The sequence below is a fragment of the Macrobrachium rosenbergii genome, chromosome 43, assembly GCF_040412425.1.
Source record: "Macrobrachium rosenbergii isolate ZJJX-2024 chromosome 43, ASM4041242v1, whole genome shotgun sequence".
NCBI classification, from domain to species: domain Eukaryota; kingdom Metazoa; phylum Arthropoda; class Malacostraca; order Decapoda; family Palaemonidae; genus Macrobrachium; species Macrobrachium rosenbergii.
The window spans coordinates 10,460,970-10,479,269 of NC_089783.1; the positions used below are offsets into that span (position 1 = coordinate 10,460,970).

Genomic DNA, 18,300 nt, shown 5'->3' on the forward strand with positions numbered 1-18,300 from the left:
TAGCATCGCTGTGTTGGGGTTGGTGGTTCGTTTGCTCGAACGTGTTCGAGACACTATCCCACACCTCTCGTCTCCCCGTCGGGTTACGTAGATAGGGTAAAATATAATTGCTCCGGCTTATGTTATGAACATACGAGCATTTTGCCCGTCTTGTTTCTCCGGCGGGGAAGTAAGTGCGGAAGGATTTACATTATATAAGGGGAGCGGATCCCTCCGGTCTCCGGAGTATTTACCGTCACTTGTTATTGTTATTATTTTTGACTAATATTTAGATAAGTCTGTTTATCTACAGGAGTACGCTCCTTTATATTATATATACGTGAGTCCGGTCCTACACCCGGGGGCTCCGCCGTTATTTTTACTGGCAGCCCTTATGGTTAGTTCCTGGTTTCTCATTCCTTCATTCCCCGGAGTACTCCGGGGTCTGAAAGCTTTTACCTTCCACTCTGTGTAATTTAGAGCTTATTGGCCCAGTTTATGATAAGGGAGTTCTTCTCCGCCGGAGTATTCCGGTTGTAGTTGAGTTTCCCGGCCTTGCCGGCTTTAGATTGCTTAGGGTGGTAGGTTCATGTACTTTTCTACTTACAGACTGTTAGCTGTGAGGAGCCGGGTGTACCGCCTCCTCCAACAACCCTACGGTCACGTGGTGTGCGGACCCACGCTGGTTGTGCGGTCCGACTTGACGACCTGGTTGTTTGGCACCCCGATGGTTGTGAGGTTTGCTTCGCTCTCTGCGCAACCGTCCAGGATGAGTCGGTAAGTGACAGTCTTCTTCCGTTTACGCTCCTCATATTGTATATTGTTTACGGGGTTCCTGGACTGTTTTTCGTTCTTAGCTAATTGTTGGTTTTCTTACAGGCGGACGAATCTTCCAAGAAGTCTGCCTTGGAATCCCTCCGGGCCTGGGTGGCTGGGTTTGGCAGGAATGTTCCGTCGGGGAAGCCCTACGTCCTCGACGCTAAGTTGAGGGACCTGCTCTACCCTGGCGCACGGGTGGCAGCCGCAGTGCCTGAAGATCTTGCCACCCCTATCATCCAGCAAATCCAGGATGCGACCCAGCCACCCCAAGTGGATATCCTCTACGCTGAGGTCTCGGAGGATGTAGCCGCCTTGGATCTTAACCTGGAACCAATGAACACAGAGCAGGACCAGGTGGTAAGTGGTGAGGTAAGTGAGGTTGTTGGGGCGGGCCCCCCTCTTTTTGACTCCCCTGTTTCATCTGTCTCTTCCTTCGCAGGTTTTGTGAAGTCTTCCTCCTTGGGTGATAGAGCTCCGTCTGCTATCCCCAAGTTGAAGTTGAAGACTTCATGGAAAGCGAAGGGCTACAAGTCCTCGACTTCCAAGAAGGCATCGCCCTTCCCCCCGTCGAAGGCTAAGGTTTCAGGACCTGTAGCCTCCGGGAGCAAGTCTGGTTCCTCCGGCAAAGGCGCGAGTAAGAGGGCTGCAAAACCAAGCCCTCCTCGCCAACCTGCTTTCGACGCAGAGGCCTTTGCAAATCAACTTTTTAGGAAGTTTACAGAGGACCTAGATACGAGATTTAGTAAAATCTCTGAGAAGTTGGCCAGTCATGATAACATACTGGCGGGAATGGCTCGCCCACCCCCAGCCGAACCACAGTATGTTATCCCCGACACAGCGGACCTCCCGCGTTCGATGTCGGTAACCCTTGGCGTTTCGCCTCGGGCCATCCAACATGATGGCAAGCTCACGGTTGAAGGTCTTGGCACGAGACGGTTGGAGGAATTGGAGTTCTTCCCCCCCGATCTCTTGCCCCCTTACCCAGGCTTCGTGAGGCTTACGGAGGAAGCATGGATTCGGTCAGATAAGGTTCCTAGGGAGACTGTCATCGTCCCTAGGGACCAAGCTCAGTCGGCTCTCCTGCGCACTCTGACGGAGTGGCAGGCAGAAAATACGGTTGACTCCTTTCAAGGGCAACTTTACAATGTTCGCCCTGGGAGACAACCTGCCCACCCTTGCTTGGACAAAGTCGCTCTGGCTCGGCCCGGCGTGCTTTGAAGGTAATCCGTTACCACAGCTGAGGGAAACAGACCCCACTTCCTGGTATTCCCAGGAAGTGATGAGTTCTGGGTGGACGCCCGTCCACTTTCACTGTCGGGAAGCTGGACCCTTTCTGTGCTTCCTCGCAATTCAGTGAGCAGCTCCCCAAGCTGCCGGAATCTTTGTTGAAGGCGGAGTTTGATGCCCAGACTAAGTTAGCCCGGTCCTTGAACTCCGTCTGCCTTACGGAAGCTACTGCCGTCTCCTGCGCGGACGAGCCATTCTTTCAGGTTTTGGCTAAGTCCCTGCTAGCTGGCTTCCAGTCTGACCTGTTCGAGTTTATCATGGCCAGACTGGAATGCAGGAAGTTCATCTTCGCCGATGCTACTATCCGCCACGAGCCTAACAAGCTCGTTAAAAGCTCGATCTGGGGACCTAACCTCTTCCCTGAAGAGGAGGTCACAAATGTTATGGCCGAGGCTACAAGGGCCAACCAGAGTCTGCGCTCTCGCTGGGGCATTTCTGCCTATAAGCGCAAGACCCCAGAATTGGCCGGCCCCCAGACGAGAGGAGGCAAACGTTTCAGGAGGCATAAGAGGCCCCACCATCAGGCGGTAGTCCAAGCCGTCCCGGTCTCGGCAGTAGCTCAGCCTTCCACCTCCAAGGCTCACCCCCAACAGTATGTGCTTGTCCAACCAGCTGCACCTTCTTATGTGGCTTCACCAGCGTACAACCCCACATATGAGGGCCGTGGATACTTTCACGGCCTTAATAGGGTCGCAAGGGGGGGAAGAGGCAGAGTCCCTCATAGAGGAAAGCCCAACACCACCCCAAGGGGAAGGCCTGGACGTGGTAGGGGGAATAAACCCGCTCCCTCCCACTGAGAGAACCCAGGTAGGTGGTCGCCTGTATTGGTTCAGGGACCAATGGACCTTCAGCCCTTGGGCACACAGCATTGTGTCCAAAGGGCTAGGATGGAGCTGGATCAAGAACCCTCCTCCTCTAACCAGATTTTACCAGCCACCCACATCAATCCTACAGGATTACGTGACAGAATTGCTCAACAAACAAGCAATAAAGAAAGTAAGGCACCTAAAGTTTCAAGGCAGGTTATTCACTGTTCCCAAAAAGACTCCGATCAGCAAAGAGTGATCCTGGATCTGTCGCGTCTAAATCTCTACATAAAATGCGACAAATTTCACATGCTTACGGTAGCTCGGGTGCGGACTCTACTTCGCGTGGAGCCGTCACCACCTCTATCGATCTTTCAGACGCTTATTATCACGCCCCGATTGCGCGGAACTTCTCTCAGTTCCTCGGTTTCAGACTCGGGGAATCAAGCCTACTCCTTCAGGGTCATGCCCTTCGGTCTAAACATTGCGCCCAGGGTATTCACCAAGCTGGCGGACACGGTAGTGCAACAACTCCGGTCTCGAGGATATCCCTAGCAGCGTACCTAGATGATTGGATAATTTGGGCACCAACAGTTCCGGAGTGTCAGAAGGCTACGTCCATAGTCATCAATTTCCTGGAGTCGTTAGGTTTTCAACTGAACAGAGAGAAGTCCCGCCTGACTCCGGAGTCCCGGTTTCAGTGGCTGGGTCTCCAGTGGGATCTGTCCTCTCACACGTTATCTCTCCCGCCTCCCAAGAGGAAAGAGATAGCATCTCTCACCAGGAGATTTCTCAAAAATCCATCGGCATCCCGCCGATCCCAAGAAAGAGTCCTTGGGTCTCTTCAATTTGCCTCAGTGACAGACCTGCTCTTAAAAGCGAAATTAAAAGACATAAACAGAGTGTGGCGGAGTCGAGCCAATGTCAAGCTCAGAGACAAGGTCTCCTCTATTCCTCGAATCTTAAAGACAAGACTGCGGCCTTGGACCACAGTCAGAGGCCTGTCCAAAACAGTTCCGCTTCAATTTCCCCCTCCGGCACTAGTTGTTCACACAGACGCTTCCCTAAGCGGCTGGGGGATATTCACCAAAACAGAAAGTACAAGGAACGTGGTCCACAATGTTTCAGCAGTTCCATATAAATACCCTGGAAGCTATGGCGGTCTTTCTAACTCTGAAGAAAATCCGCCCCCCCAACCGGATTCATATCAGGCTGGTGTTGGACAGCGCAGTGGTAGTTCATTGCATCAACAGGGGCGGCTCCAAATCAGGTCGAGTAAACCAAGTAATGGTTGCTATCTTCTCCCTGGCGAACAAGCACGGCTGGCACCTGTCAGCCACCCACCTAGCGGGGTGCGGGCGTGGTGGCGGATTCCCTGTCCAGGGCTACTCCGTTGGAGACGGAGTGGTCCCTGGACGTGGAATCTTTCAAATGGATTTGCCGCCGGGTTCCGGGCCTCCAAGTGGATCTGTTCGCGACGGAGAGCAACTTCAAGCTCCCCTGTTACGTGGCCCCGAACCTGGACCCTCAGGCGTACGCCACAGACGCAATGACAGTAGATTGGAACAATTGGGAGAAAATTTATCTGTTCCCTCAATAAATTTACTGCTGAAAGTATTACACAAACTCAGGACATTCAAAGGTCAACCAGCCCTAGTAGCCCCTATTGGCCAAAGAGCAATTGGTTCCTCTTCTTCAGGAACTGGGATTACGGAGTCTTCGGATTCCCAAGCCCATTCTGACCCAGACAGTACAAACCAAGACTGTGTCAGCTTCCTCAAGAATTCAGAATGCCCTAGTTTTATGGACTTTATAAAATTCGCAGCCCAAAAGGGAGCGAACATTGACCCTGTCAACACTCTGTTTTTAGAATCAGATAAAAGAGATTCTACTCTTAGACAGTATGACTCAGCAGTCAAAAAATTAGCCTCCTTCCTGAAAGCATCTGAAGCCAAAATCATGACGACTAATTTAGGAGTTTCTTTCTTTAGATCACTGTTTGAGAAAGGCCTTGCTCTGGCCACTATTACCACAGTCAAGTCAGCATTGAAGAAAGTATTTCTTTACGGCTTTAAAATCGACCTTACAGATTCCTATTTTTCATCTATCCCCAGAGCATGCGCTCGTCTGAGACCAGTATCACGCCCACATTCTGTTACGTGGTTTCTCAATGACGTCCTTAAGTTAGCATCAGAGTTGGATAACTTTCATTGCTCTTATCAGGATCTGTTAAGGAAGACTTTATTTTTGATTAGCTTGGCTTCAGGTGCTAGAATCTCAGAGCTGTCGGCTCTCACTAGAGGTGATAATTTTGTGAACTTCCTCCCGTCTGGAGAGGTCCTCCTTTCCCTGACCCTAGATTTTTAGCTAAGAACGAAGACCCACAGGACAGATGGTCTCCTTGGAAGGTGGTGCCCCTTCCTCAAGACCAGTCTTTATGTCCAGTTTATACACTTAAATCTTACCTTTTAAGAACTCCACAGAGTAAGTCGGGTCCTCTTTTTATCAGGGAGAAAGGTGGTACTCTTTCACTGAATGCTATAAGACAACAAATTCTGTATTTCATTAAACAGGCCAACCCAGATTCAGTTCCTAAGGTTCATGATATTCGAGCAGTTGCTACTTCCATTAATTACTTTCATAATATGGACTTCTCAGAATTATCTAAATTTACGGGTTGGAAATCACCTCTAGTGTTTAAACGCCACTATTTAAAATCGCTCAAAGCCCTGAAATTTTCTACCATAGCTGTGGGAAGTGTCATCTCCCCACCTTAACTAATCATATCCTTATCCTTTCCTTTCCCCCGCCCGCCTGCCTCATTTACTTCTCTGCTTATTCTCCTGGTTGATTATACCTCACTGCCTGGATCCTCATATTGATGTATCTTGTATCTGTTGATGGAAAAGTGTAATCTGACATGTTATGATTGTTTTTTCTTATGGGGTACTGGACGGTTTTTATTTTGCTCCATGTACCCCAGATATATGTATATGTTCTGTATATGTTAATTTTCATTGATCTTGTCTCTTACGTGTTTAGCCTAAGTTTACGTGTATAGTTTTAAGGTTGTATTTGCAATTATCTTATGCACATTTCATGTTTCAATTTGCTTTAAGTAATTTTAAGATTTTTGGGGCTTCTTCCCCGTCGTGCCGGGGACTTCCCCACGTTTCATAGTATTAAGTTTTTGATGTGCCTTAGATTTAGTATGCCTTAGATTTAGTATTCTTGCTACATGAAAGAGATTACTTGATTAAAATTATTTTCGTAAAATTTTTGCCTTTTTCTTCAGATTACCCCTTTTTTCCTTGTAGTTGCAGCTTTGGCATGATTCTCTATCACTATTTCACCGGCTGACACGGGACTGAACTCAGAAAAGGGATTTTGACAAAGGAAAAATCTATTTCTGAGGAAGGTCCCGTGTCACCCGTGACCCTCCCTGATCACCTAGTACTCCCCTACTTGCACATGCCAAGTCTGGGGTTAGTGCTAGCATGGAATGAGGTAGGTGGCGCTGGTGTCGCCGTCCTGGCGGGTGTTGAGTGTAGGGGCTGTAACGGCTCACCGCTCTGTTCCGGGGGTTTTGATAGGGAGAGATCTTTCGAGTATGTTTCCGTGGTAGTGGTATTTCACTCACCCTTCTTTATACCGACGTCTTCCTAGAAGACGCTCGACTGGGGGTAGTAACCCCAGCTTTCCTGAAAGCTCTTTTTCTCTGGTATATCCAGCATTATTATACCTAGAAATTCGTGCTGTAATGGAATTTCACCGGGTGACACGGGACCTTCCTCAGAAATAGATTTTTCCTTTGTCAAAATCCCTTTTTTACCAACCTGAGCTACCACATAACCTACATAGCAGAAAAAAGAATACTGCACTCTTTCTGCTGCAAACCTGAGGACACTTACAAATCATTAAAAGATTAACATAATTAACAAATCATATAATTGAAAAGGTAGTAAATGTATACACAGCAACTCATTATTTTACATCTGAACTAGATGTATTCCCAAAACCCTATAAATAATGCACATTGCATTATCTACAAACATGCAATGTGCATTTCAGAATCAAGTTAAAAACATACATTATACAGTAAACAAATAATGTACCTGTTCACCTCCTGGTAGCTGAATATTTGTCAACCTTAGCTCAGCATCAAGTCTTGAGTTGACATCAACTTTCCACCTCTTGTTTTGAACTTGTGTAATTCTTCCAATTATTGTGTCTCCAATTGCACCTGAAAATCACAGTCCAATAAATATCACACAAATTTGTAAATGAATCAACTATGTTTTGAAACAATGTGATTCAAGATTGTTCAATGTTTTCCGATTACTGTATTTGGCAGTTAAGACAGACAGGGAACTTACAAAAAAATACACCTTTTAAGAACAAGTCACTCTCAAGCTATCTAACATTAAACCCATTACTTTGTGACAGACTTCATCTGTGGCAGCAGTAATTTCAAAACACATTTCTGAAAAACATTTTCCCTTTCCAACTCTCTCAGTACGTGTACAGGTCACTTACAGGTCACTAAGTGTCTTACAGTGGTCTGCTTAGTCTGAACCAGCTGCTACTTGGAGAGGTTAGGACGAACAGTACAAATCCTTCCCAGAATGTAACGAGTTCGTGTGAAAAAATAATTTTATTTTTAAAAAATATAATTGCATCAACATAAAAACCCACGACTGTATATCCTGAGTAGCTAATTGTGTGGGATGAATTTGTGACCAGAAAATCATCAAGTTTCACAGTGCAGTACTATGGAAGCACTAGACCAGTGAACTCTTGCCAAGTGACAGTTAAGTCCAACAAAAGTCTTGATGCTTACAAGAGATCAGGATGTGGAAAAGGCCTTGAGAGCAAAGTTTTTGGTGGCACAACACCTAAAATTTGGAAGTACACACTGTACAGCAAAGGATGAAAGACTGATTATCACTGCTATAAAGTGCGTTGACAAATAGTTTTTGCATGCATGTCATAAAGCATCTAATAAACCCAAACCAATGCCTCTGGACTCATATCTGGGTAAAGGTATATCTATAACCATTTTACTGCTAAAACATATGGTCTTTTCACTCTAGGTAGGTATGGTACAAAAAGACTATCATTATGAAAACAGTGGTGTTGAAAGGAAGTCTCCATAGAATTTTGTTAATTACAATATAAGGGTCGCTTAACCTGGTAAAGACTGAAAGTTACAACTTTCCTAAAGTGAATATGAATTCTGATGCTTGCTGCAAATTTTTTCTCATCAAAGTGCATATAACTGGAGGATCTACAAACTCTGATGGTAACATCTGAATAGTAGCTGATGCACTAGTTCTCCTGGCAATGGTAGGACCCTTGAATTAACTACAGGTAATCTAAGAGGTCAGAAACAAAGCCTGCTATAGTCAAAGAGGAGCAACAAGGGTCACACTTGTGCTGAGGGATGACTGCAGCTCCACTGGTAATGGCATTGTGAGATAGAAAGGAGGGAAGGATTACACCACCAGGTTCCCCAAGGAACCAAAAAATCACTTGTCTCCCTTGTTTCTGAGTCTGTAATGCTGGATGATACTGTGAAAGCTGACTTTTCCCCACTGGTTAGAAACAAGTTGACCAGAAGGGAGCCTCAGTCTTCATTACATCCTGAGACTGAAGAATTATGCCAACCAGTGTTGTAGTTGAATCCACAACTTTTGAGGTCAAGATCAAGTTAAAAGTCCACACCATCTCAGGCCAAGATCTTACAAGTCAAAATCCCCAACATCTAACTCCAAGCCCAACCCTAAGTTCTGTCCCAGATTTTGTGTCTGAGTTTAACATTATATGTTTAAAATCCCGGCTTTAATTTTACACTATAACCAATACAAAGAGCACTTTATTTCATTTGAGAACCTATATATCTATGTGAGCATATTATACCTTTAAACAATCTTCGTTCTTCATCCTAATAACCAAGAGGATACTTGTAAAGCAACACACTACTGTATACATTACAGTATTGCTAGGCACAAGTACTTAAAAAAAAAAAAAAACAAATAGCTGCTCCCCTTTATTTTGTGAATTTAGCAAAGAGGCCAAATGCCCAAAATGTACTTGTGTTGCCTTACTGCACACCTCCACGATCTTGAATATAGCCAGAATACAGTCTACCCTAGAACTACTGAAGGTGATTGATGAAGCTGAAATGGTCTACAAAGATGTACAGGTCATTAAAAGTTTCTAAAGTAGCATGATACTATATGAAATATTCTTTTGCTATTAGTGAATCTTGCTAACCAGACAGGTAAGGAACTTACTCACAACCAAATGCAGTAAGATCTAATCCTGCAGCAGCTGGTGAAATGAGAATTTATTTATTTTTTATTTTGTTCACCTTCCCTACTTTCCAACTCTTACCAGGGTACCAGCTACCATGGGAAAAAGAGATGACAAGAAGGTAGAAAGACCAAAGAATCTGTCTAAAAGAACTTATGCATACAGGCTACTCATTGTGAGAAGTTGGTAGCCCATTCTCATCTTCAGGAAGGTTTTTATTTCCACTGGCTCCAAAGATATAACCTGTATAAAGTACTGTGGAACAGAGAATGGCTTGCTTAGCTTGTTCAATTACTTAGGCTTCATTTATTTGTTCACCAACTTTCCTTTCCTACTGCTATCATCACCTTTGTAAGAGAGAGAGAGAGAGAGAGAGAGAGAGAGAGAGAGAGAGAGAGAGAGAGAGAGAGAGAGAGAGAGAGAGAGAGAGAGAGAGAAATGTTATTAAATGGATATATAAGGAAAATAGAAATTTTTATAATAAAATTTATTTTTTTAAATACTTACCGATTACGATAGCTGTATTCCCATGTCAAGCAGAAGGACGATAGAGTGAAAAGTAAACAAAGAATAATAGGATTGTTTGGTTTGAACCGTCTACAGTATTCACCCATCCCTTTCGGTGGTTTGAGTGTCTATAGTTTTCCATTCAGTTTTTTCTTCTGTCCACATGAGTCAGGAGGTGGGGGGGGGGATGCATAATAGAGGTAAGCAATGAAAAAAATAAAAAATAAATTTTATTATAAAAACTTCTATTTTTGAAATGAATCTCACCTCTCTATGATATATTATTCCTGTATTGAGCAAAGGAGGTGGGAACAGTGCAAGGACAAAGTTAATAACCCCACAAAAACAATAAAATTCCACCAGGAATAAGACGCTACTTATCTAATGATTAGCATCCATCTGTTGGTACTGTTGCCAAGTGAGGACTAATTCATTATGTAGTGAGACCTCTGAACAATGCTGGAGGTTCCTTGCTAGGGATACTACTCACACTCCGATACAAGTGGGACACAAGGTCTTGTGCCTAGGCCAGCAGAGCAACGAAGGTAAAAGAACGAAGGCTCTCACCTAATACAACATAGATACCTTCATACCCCACAAAATTTGACAATTTCTTATGCAAACAGGGAAGGTTAGAGTGCAGCTACCCTAACTGTTCAGGATATGAGTTCCCCTGCCATAATGAGGGGCAAAAGAGCTCTGGACAATTCATACTGGATTTCCACAACTCGCAGATAGTGCAAGGCAGAGGATAAGACTTAAAAATCATTCTTGGCCCTAAAAAGGGGTAGATAAGAAAGGACTGCTCCTTGAGTGGTAAAGCCAAGGTTAACAAAAAGAGCCTTCACTGTCAAATCCTTAGGGGAGGTTGTGTTCAAGGGCTCAAATGGGGGAATGCATAAATACAGGTACTTAAGCAACATATCCAAAGTCCAGCCCAGGGGTTAATTTGGAGACTTAGGAATATCAGTTGGAAGGAGTGGATGGCCTCCTTAATATCCATGTTGGATGAAATATCTAGGCCCATATGCCTCAATCAGCAGCTAACATGGATTGATACCCTTTAATGGCTGGGGCTGAAAAATGTCTGTTGTAGCATAAGTTAAGTAGGAGTTTAAACCATTGTGAATGGGTAATACATACATATGTGTTAACTTATAGCTTTGGGGTGGATTCCAGGTAATACACACATACAGTATGTTCAAGATTTCGCGCCATACAGTTTGAACAAATTTTGCAGGAAGAGTGCTCAGATCGCTTCCATGGGCCATAAATGAATCATGGTAACTTTTACCCCAACTCTAATAACTAGTCAGTACAGGAGAGAGAAATCAGTTTGCCTTGAGATATCACAAGGATATGTTGTCCAAAATTCCCATCCAATGATGTCTTGTACACATTTTACAATAAATATACTCAGAATTTGTTACTGATTTTAGTTCTTATCTGTTATGATATTGTGTGAGCTGTAATTGTAATTTTACAAAATAAAATAAAAAAATATTTGAAAAAACACTTATAAATTGGTAAAATAAGCATATTTTTACGACTGTCATTTGGAATAGAGGCCCTGCACAGGGTTGGAAATATTCATTTTCAACTTCCCCGGAAGGTACAGAAAATTTTTTAGAATTTTTTGTTCTTGTACCATGTGCATATGCATATCTTCCTCTTTCCACTGATGAGTTTTTTTAATTGGCCATCCTTAAATTTAGCCCGGTCTAGGGGTGTGCTTAATATATCTTTAGCCCAGACTGTGTGGGTTAATGATGTTATTAACAGAGGCATGGTGCAGGAAAGCCTTCTAGTGGAGCACCAAGCCCTATAAACTGCCTACTGTCTTTGATACAGTGCATTAGTGACCTCCTTTCTCGAGTTAAGATAGACTTTCTGCATTCCTTTGAAAAGCCTTTTGCTGGTAAGAGACGGTGGTCTCTCCATGTGGTCAGCTGAAACATGGGGAGGTTTTGGAGAAACTTCATACATCCTGCCTGTTTGAGAAGACCTTTCCTTGGTGGAAGAAGCCTTGGGCTATCTAATAACAGAGGCAGGGGGTCTGGGAACCATTCTCTGGGTGGCCACCAAGGGGTCACTGAAGTTGTGCGTGAATTCACAGCTATATTGAATTTTGCTAGTAGTACTCTTTGTATCATAGCAAAGGGGAGAAAAGCATAGAGCTCTAGATAACACCAGTCTAAAAGCACTGCATCAAATGCCCATGCCTGAGGATCCTGATCTGGAGAGCAGTGCATTGGCAGGTGATTGCTGGACCTGGTGGTGAAGAGGTCCATTAGAGGAGTGCCCCATAGCTTCCACAGGTCCTTGCAGACTTGTGGATGCAAGGTCCATTAGGAAGACAGAATCTGGTCCGTCCTCATCAGTTGGTCTGCCACAGTGTTCATTTTTCCTGGCACAAACTCGGGTAACATAAGGATCTTCCTTTCCTCTGACCAAGTGAGAATGCGACTTGAAAGGCAGAACAAAGCTTTTGACTCTGTGCCTCATTGATTGCTCAGCTATGCCAGCACTGTTGAATTGTCTGAAAAGAGTGCTAGCTTTTTGCCCAGTACTAGATCCTCTAAAGCTAGCGGGGCCTTCCACACAGTCAACATCTCTAACTGAATGATATGGAGTTCTTGTTCCTCTGTGGACCAAACCCCGGCTAAATGCCTGTCTGCTGCAACCATTCATCAACTTTCTGATGATGCATCAGAATACAACATGAGGTCTGGGCTTTTCAATTGGACAGACATTCCTAGCAAAAGTCGGGGTCGATGGTTCCACCATCTCAGAGAGTCCTCTAACTCCCTTGAGACCTGAATTTGAATGGATTCTGGCTAAACTTCTCGGTTCCAGTGTCTCTTGAGAACAAAAAGAAATTACCTCACTCTCAGCCTGGCACCAGAACCTACTTCTCTTGTGATGCCATGTGCCCTAACAGGGACAACCATTTCTTGGCTGGCAAGGCTGTGAAGGATAGAAATTCTTCTAGAATTAAAAGAGTGTTGTCTATGCATTTCTCCTTTGGAGAAACCAAGAAATTCTTGGTGTCCAAGCATTCCCAGGTAACCAAGGTTTTGAGTTGGTATTAGATTGAAAATTGAAACTTTAATAGTATTCCCAACATACTTGTCAACATTAAAAGAGTATCTCTTGCCCTCAGGCTCCCCTCTAAACTGGACGCTAGAATCAGCCAATCGTCCAAGTAGAGAAGCATCCAAATGCCTAACATGTGAGCCCACTTGCCCAACTGCAATAGGACTCTTGTAAAACTTGAGAAGCTGAGCTCACACGGAAAAGTGGTACACCCTGCCATGAAAAACAAACTGCAAATATTTCCTTGAAATTGGGTGAACTGGTACATGGAAGTATGCCTCCATCATGTCCACTGATACCATTCAATCCAAGACTATTTCCACAGCTCCTTTCTGCCCAAGAAGTCTACTTCTTCTTGCGAGATCTGGAACTTCTCGTTGTGAAGATAAGGGGGAAACTCCACAGGAGAACTGGCTAAAGGAGACAGGGAAGAAAGGGATGCTATGCTGTATCCCTCCTACAGTACCTCCACCACCCAAGAATATGCCTCCAGATCCTGCCAAACTGAATAAAAGAGGCTCAACCTCCCTCCTACTTAGGACTGGGGCTTGATGCATCATATTATCAGGAACTGGATTTCTAGGATACTCATTGTCCTTCCTGAAAGCCAGCAAGGATTGGCTCAAGGGCACCAATGACTTGCCCACTTGCCTGAGGGGAACCTCGAAAATTGCGTTAACTGCAAAAGCAGCTGCTGCCTTGGTTGTGTACGATTAAATGTTTTAGAACGATGCAACAAAGATATGGCTTCCACTTCTCAACTCTTGCACTATCGTACCTAATGCTCAGTTGTCCACTAAAGAATGTAAGGGGTGATGTGCGATAATGTCAACCTTCTTTGTCGAAGAGACAGAGGAAGCCAAAATGAACACAATTGTTCCCTACACTTGACAACACCCTTAGTCAAGGCATGCATGGACTCCCCAAGGGAGTCTGAAACTGCTCTATCTATGCAGCCAAAAAGATTTGCAGAAGAGCGGAAACAATTTCACTTGCTATTCATCTATTGTTGCTGTAGCCATTTCCGTTAAGGGTATCTGCCTAGTATCATATGACATCACTCTCCTCTTTCTCATAAAGAGGGGAAGAAAAGGGGAAGAACTTTTAGAAGAAACTTTCTGATGGAGTAATTTAGCCAGAGTCAAATCTGTTCAGTGTCAACTCAGCCCATTTTGGAAACAGAAGGGGATACACCTTAAGTTCCAACCTAGCAATCCTAAGGGAAATTTGCTAGCACAAACCTTAATCAGTCTCTGAACAGCTGCTGATACGACCTGCTCTTCATCAGCATCAGTCAAAATTGCAAGCCGCAGGCTCATAGATGGAAATCCTTAGGAAGCAGGGGTGGCAGCAGCAGAACCTCCTGCCCCTGAGATGAAGGGAGTTTCAACTCCTCTAAAAAAGGAATTAAATGGAAGCAAAAAACACATTTCATACCAGAGGAATGGTTGGCTCCATTTTGTGCCTTGGTACCTGGCACCAAAAAATCATCTGTACAGGAAACAAAGCCTTCCTGACTATTCACACCATCCTGCCCTGACGTCAAGGTAGCAGGAGGAAAAACCTCAAAAAACTTGGCTGAGGGGAAGATACTCCAGTCTGCTCTGCTACTGAGACAGCAGTAATCAAAGGATCTGCTTGACTAACAGGTGAATAAGTCAAACCTAAGCACTGAAAAAGGCGACCGAGAGCAGCTAAAAGAGACTCGAGAACGCCTAAAAGAGGCCAAAGAACGGCTAAAAGAGGCTCGAGAATTGCTTAAAGAGGCTCGGCAATACTTCAAATCCTGCCTAGGAGACTGGCCAGCAGCCCGAGGCATCCGTGATGTACAACATGGTTGAAGAAAACACCTAGAAGGGGACCAAGACTGGAAGCGCAACATCTGAGAAGCGTGGGAATTACAATAAAAGCTCCCACTTTTCCGAGAAGCAGGAGAAACTAGCACTGTCTTACGAGGCAGGCGTCAACAGTTGATGAGAACGCCAGAGAAAGGAAGGTGAATGTGGAGAACAAATAAGTTCACACACTTGATCACGGTTACTCGCATGAAAATCCCTCAAATCGGATAAGAAACATGAAGATGAACCAGCATAGCCAGATCACCTGGGAGACTAAGAAGAAGAACATGGCCAGCTGGTGCCAGGCAAAAGTCTAACAGTAGGGAAGTGTTCGGAGTCAGACGAGTGCCTGCTGTCAAGCGTGTGTCTGATGGCAAGCGAGCGCCTACTGGCAAGAGAGCTTCCGATGCAAGGCTAGCACCTGCTTCCAGGCAAGCGCCTGCTCTCAGGTGAGAGCCTACTTCCTGGCGAGCGCCTGCTGTCAAGCGAGCGTATGATGCCAGGTGAACAAATATGGAATCATCTTGCAAGGGAAAATTACAGGAAGAACCTGGATAGGGATCGCTAAGAGTAAGCAGCCTCCAGCAAGGCCTATGGAATACAAAATCAGATAATGAGTGAGTGCGCTTAACCTTACCTAGCATATCTACCTCCTGTCTAGTTCCTGGTTCCTAAGTGCTCGCTCCACAAACACAGTTGTGGGTACACAAAACTGTTCGTAATACGTGCAACGTTATATAACATGAAACTGTTTTACTTTATAGCTCTTTCTTTCATACTGTTATTACATTAGAGAAACTGACACTGAATTCCCTTATTTATAATTAATCGTCTTTACCATTACTTTATTTAATATTTCAAGCCTGTTTATTTTAATCCTTGAACATTACCCTTTTTTGCAACAAGAATGTTACTCAACCAATTTTACTGAAATTTGTTTGATCTCATCGTGCTTATCTTTTAGTGACTGAGTGCCAGCTTGTATGTGACACGCGCCAGGTTGGCCAGAGGAAGAAGACAATGGGCACCAACCACTTCCACTCCCGGACATAACCCGCTTCCTTGTACTGTACCTCCAACAGTAGAAGGAGCATCACAGGGCGTGGCTAGGGTTTGGCTAACAGGGAGGGAGGGCATTGGCACTTCCTCTGCCACACGGGGGAAACCCGAAAAAGGTAGAATAACTGGGCCGATAAAGCAGCATGTAGCCTTAAGACTATACTTACAGGTACAGTAAACTGCTTCTAAATGCCAAACCTCATATCTGAACAATACAGGGAGCTTTGAGAGGAGAAAGTTTTGAAGGAGAAGCATTACTAGGAAAACAGGGTGAGTGGCAAGAGCTGCTATCTGAAAGGTTGAGAAAATGAGAAACTTACTCCTAACCTCACTTCCTGCCCTAGAGTTAGAAGAATCTTTTCTGCCTTCTCCTGTTCTTATCTACTTCTCACATCTGCTTATACTTTAAATAAACATTCATTATTTCATCTGACCAACCAATACACTGATCTAGCGATCGTTGTTCCTACATTTAACATATTGGCTGTGACCATTGTAAACTGAAGAGTAAAATCGGGTTTGCACCCTCTTACCTTACAGATTGGAAACAACTTGTTCTTCTTCTCTTTGGAATATATCCTATAAAATGACAAATATAAAACACAAGAAAACCCAAACCAAATTCAGACAACGATAGAATTAAGGAAATCATGTAAACACTCTCCAATGCATCCTTGCATGCCGACGACAGAAAAAAAAAACCGAATGGAAAACTGTAGACACTCAAACCACACGAAAGGGATGGGTGAATAGACGGTTCAAACTGAACAATCCTATTATTTTTTGTTTACTTTTCACTCTATCGTCCATAGAGAGCTAAGATTCATTTAAAAAATGAGTACAGTAATCATACAAGCAGTCCCCAGTTATCGGCAATCCGGTTTTACGGGGCTTGTCTAGCGATAAAACTTGGCAACTTTTGGCGATTTTCGGCGCCAAAAATCACCAACTTCCAGTTATCAGCACTGATACGACGTTGCCTGGAAGGGGGCCACAGTGACCGACTCCATAGCTTCTGACCTGGCTGCCAAGAACACTGCTGGAGTCTCTCTGGGGAGATCGAGTGTCAGTTCGCAGACTGACAGGTCCAAACACAAGGAAGTAGTCTTCAGTGACTACATAACCTGTTGAACAGACACCACAGGTCCCAAGGGGAGGTGCTTAAAGACTTACGGGCGGCATCCCTCAGGTAGAATGAGGTAAAAGTAGTCACAGGTTCCCAGATCACTGCCTTCATTACCTATGCTACTGAAAAGTTTTTTTAAAATGTCAGAGGTGGTCCCACACCTCTTGAGTTTTTGAAATCTTGCCCAAACTATACAGCTGTCAACCTCATTTGAGGAGCTGTAAGCTCCTTTCATCACTTCACAAAATCAGAGAGGAATGTTCCTAGAGAACTCTTTGTAATGCTTGCCAACATAGCAATAAAAAAAAAAAAATCCTGACACTCTAGCCTAAGAAGTCAGGCTCTTTCTAAACAATACCTTACAGTTCACACTGGGCATAGATGTATCTCATCTGGGTCACAACCAACAAAGTCCTGGAAAGAAAGAATCTAGCAACTCGCTTATCTCACATCAGAGCCGACAGGTTCTGAGTTTTTGCCACAAAATCTGGGACAAATGAGAACAAAAGAGACTGCCAACCCTGCAAGTGCCAGACCAGAGAAGACCAGCTGTGCAACTCCCCTATACAGTACCCTTAATTGAGGCTAATGTTAGCGAGATGATAGTCTAGAGTAATGAGCCCACCGTCCATGGCCTCCCCCAAAACCTCACATGGCACTTGGGATAGGCTGCAGAAAACAAGTCACTAACACTCAGGAGGATATTGCTCTTGAAGAGAAGACTGCTCAAAGCTCCTCATGAGTGTGGATAGCTTTTCCAAGGCAGACCAATACATGCCCTTCAAGTGAATCTCTCTCATAGCCTTGACCAAGAGAGCCAATCAATTGGGAAACCACTCAGTGTGAGGCCAATGAGGAACCACCAGTGTCATTCTGAGCCTAGGTGTGATCAAAACTCAACTGATCACTCAGCAGGTAAGGCTGAATAGTAAAAAGGCACGTCTCCAGATTGTACCACTGGGTGTTGGAAGGTGTCTTCCATCAAAGCCCAAGGATCTGGTATGGAAGAGCAGAACATTGTGTGATGAACAGGTCAATCATCAGAATTCCCAAAATCTCGAAATAGCTTTCCATCACATGAGGGCGTGGAGACCACTCTGCCCTTACTATCTGTCCCCAACAGCCAAGCTGATCTACCACCAAATTCCTCTTGCCTGGAATATACCAGGCTGACAGCTCCACAGCATGGCATACCATCCACTAAAGCATCTGCCTTGCCAACTGACAGGCAAAGGGAAACCAATTCCTGCTGCTTGTTGACATATACCTCTATGGTCATGTGGTCACTCAAGAACACCACTAAATGACTCATCAAGCATTCTTGGATTGCTTGCAGGCTAGCAACAATGCTTGTATTTCCAAAACATTGATGTGCAGATTAACTTCGTTCTCTGCCCACATATCTGAAACAAATGTTATTCAGGAATGTCCCAACCCTTCTTCAATTAAACTGTAAACAGCCACATCT

General features: G+C 44.4%; 1 protein-coding gene across 1 annotated transcript in view; it reads right to left on the minus strand.

Moving 5' to 3' along the window:
• Rrp4 (exosome complex component Rrp4) overlaps positions 1–18,300 on the minus strand; it is a 66,270-nt gene that overhangs the window by 16,202 nt on the left and 31,768 nt on the right. Inside the window, exon 3 of the mRNA XM_067086576.1 lies at positions 7,007–7,134. Within this exon, the coding sequence (XP_066942677.1) occupies positions 7,007–7,134 (128 nt within the window). The remainder of the gene's footprint in view (positions 1–7,006; positions 7,135–18,300) is intronic.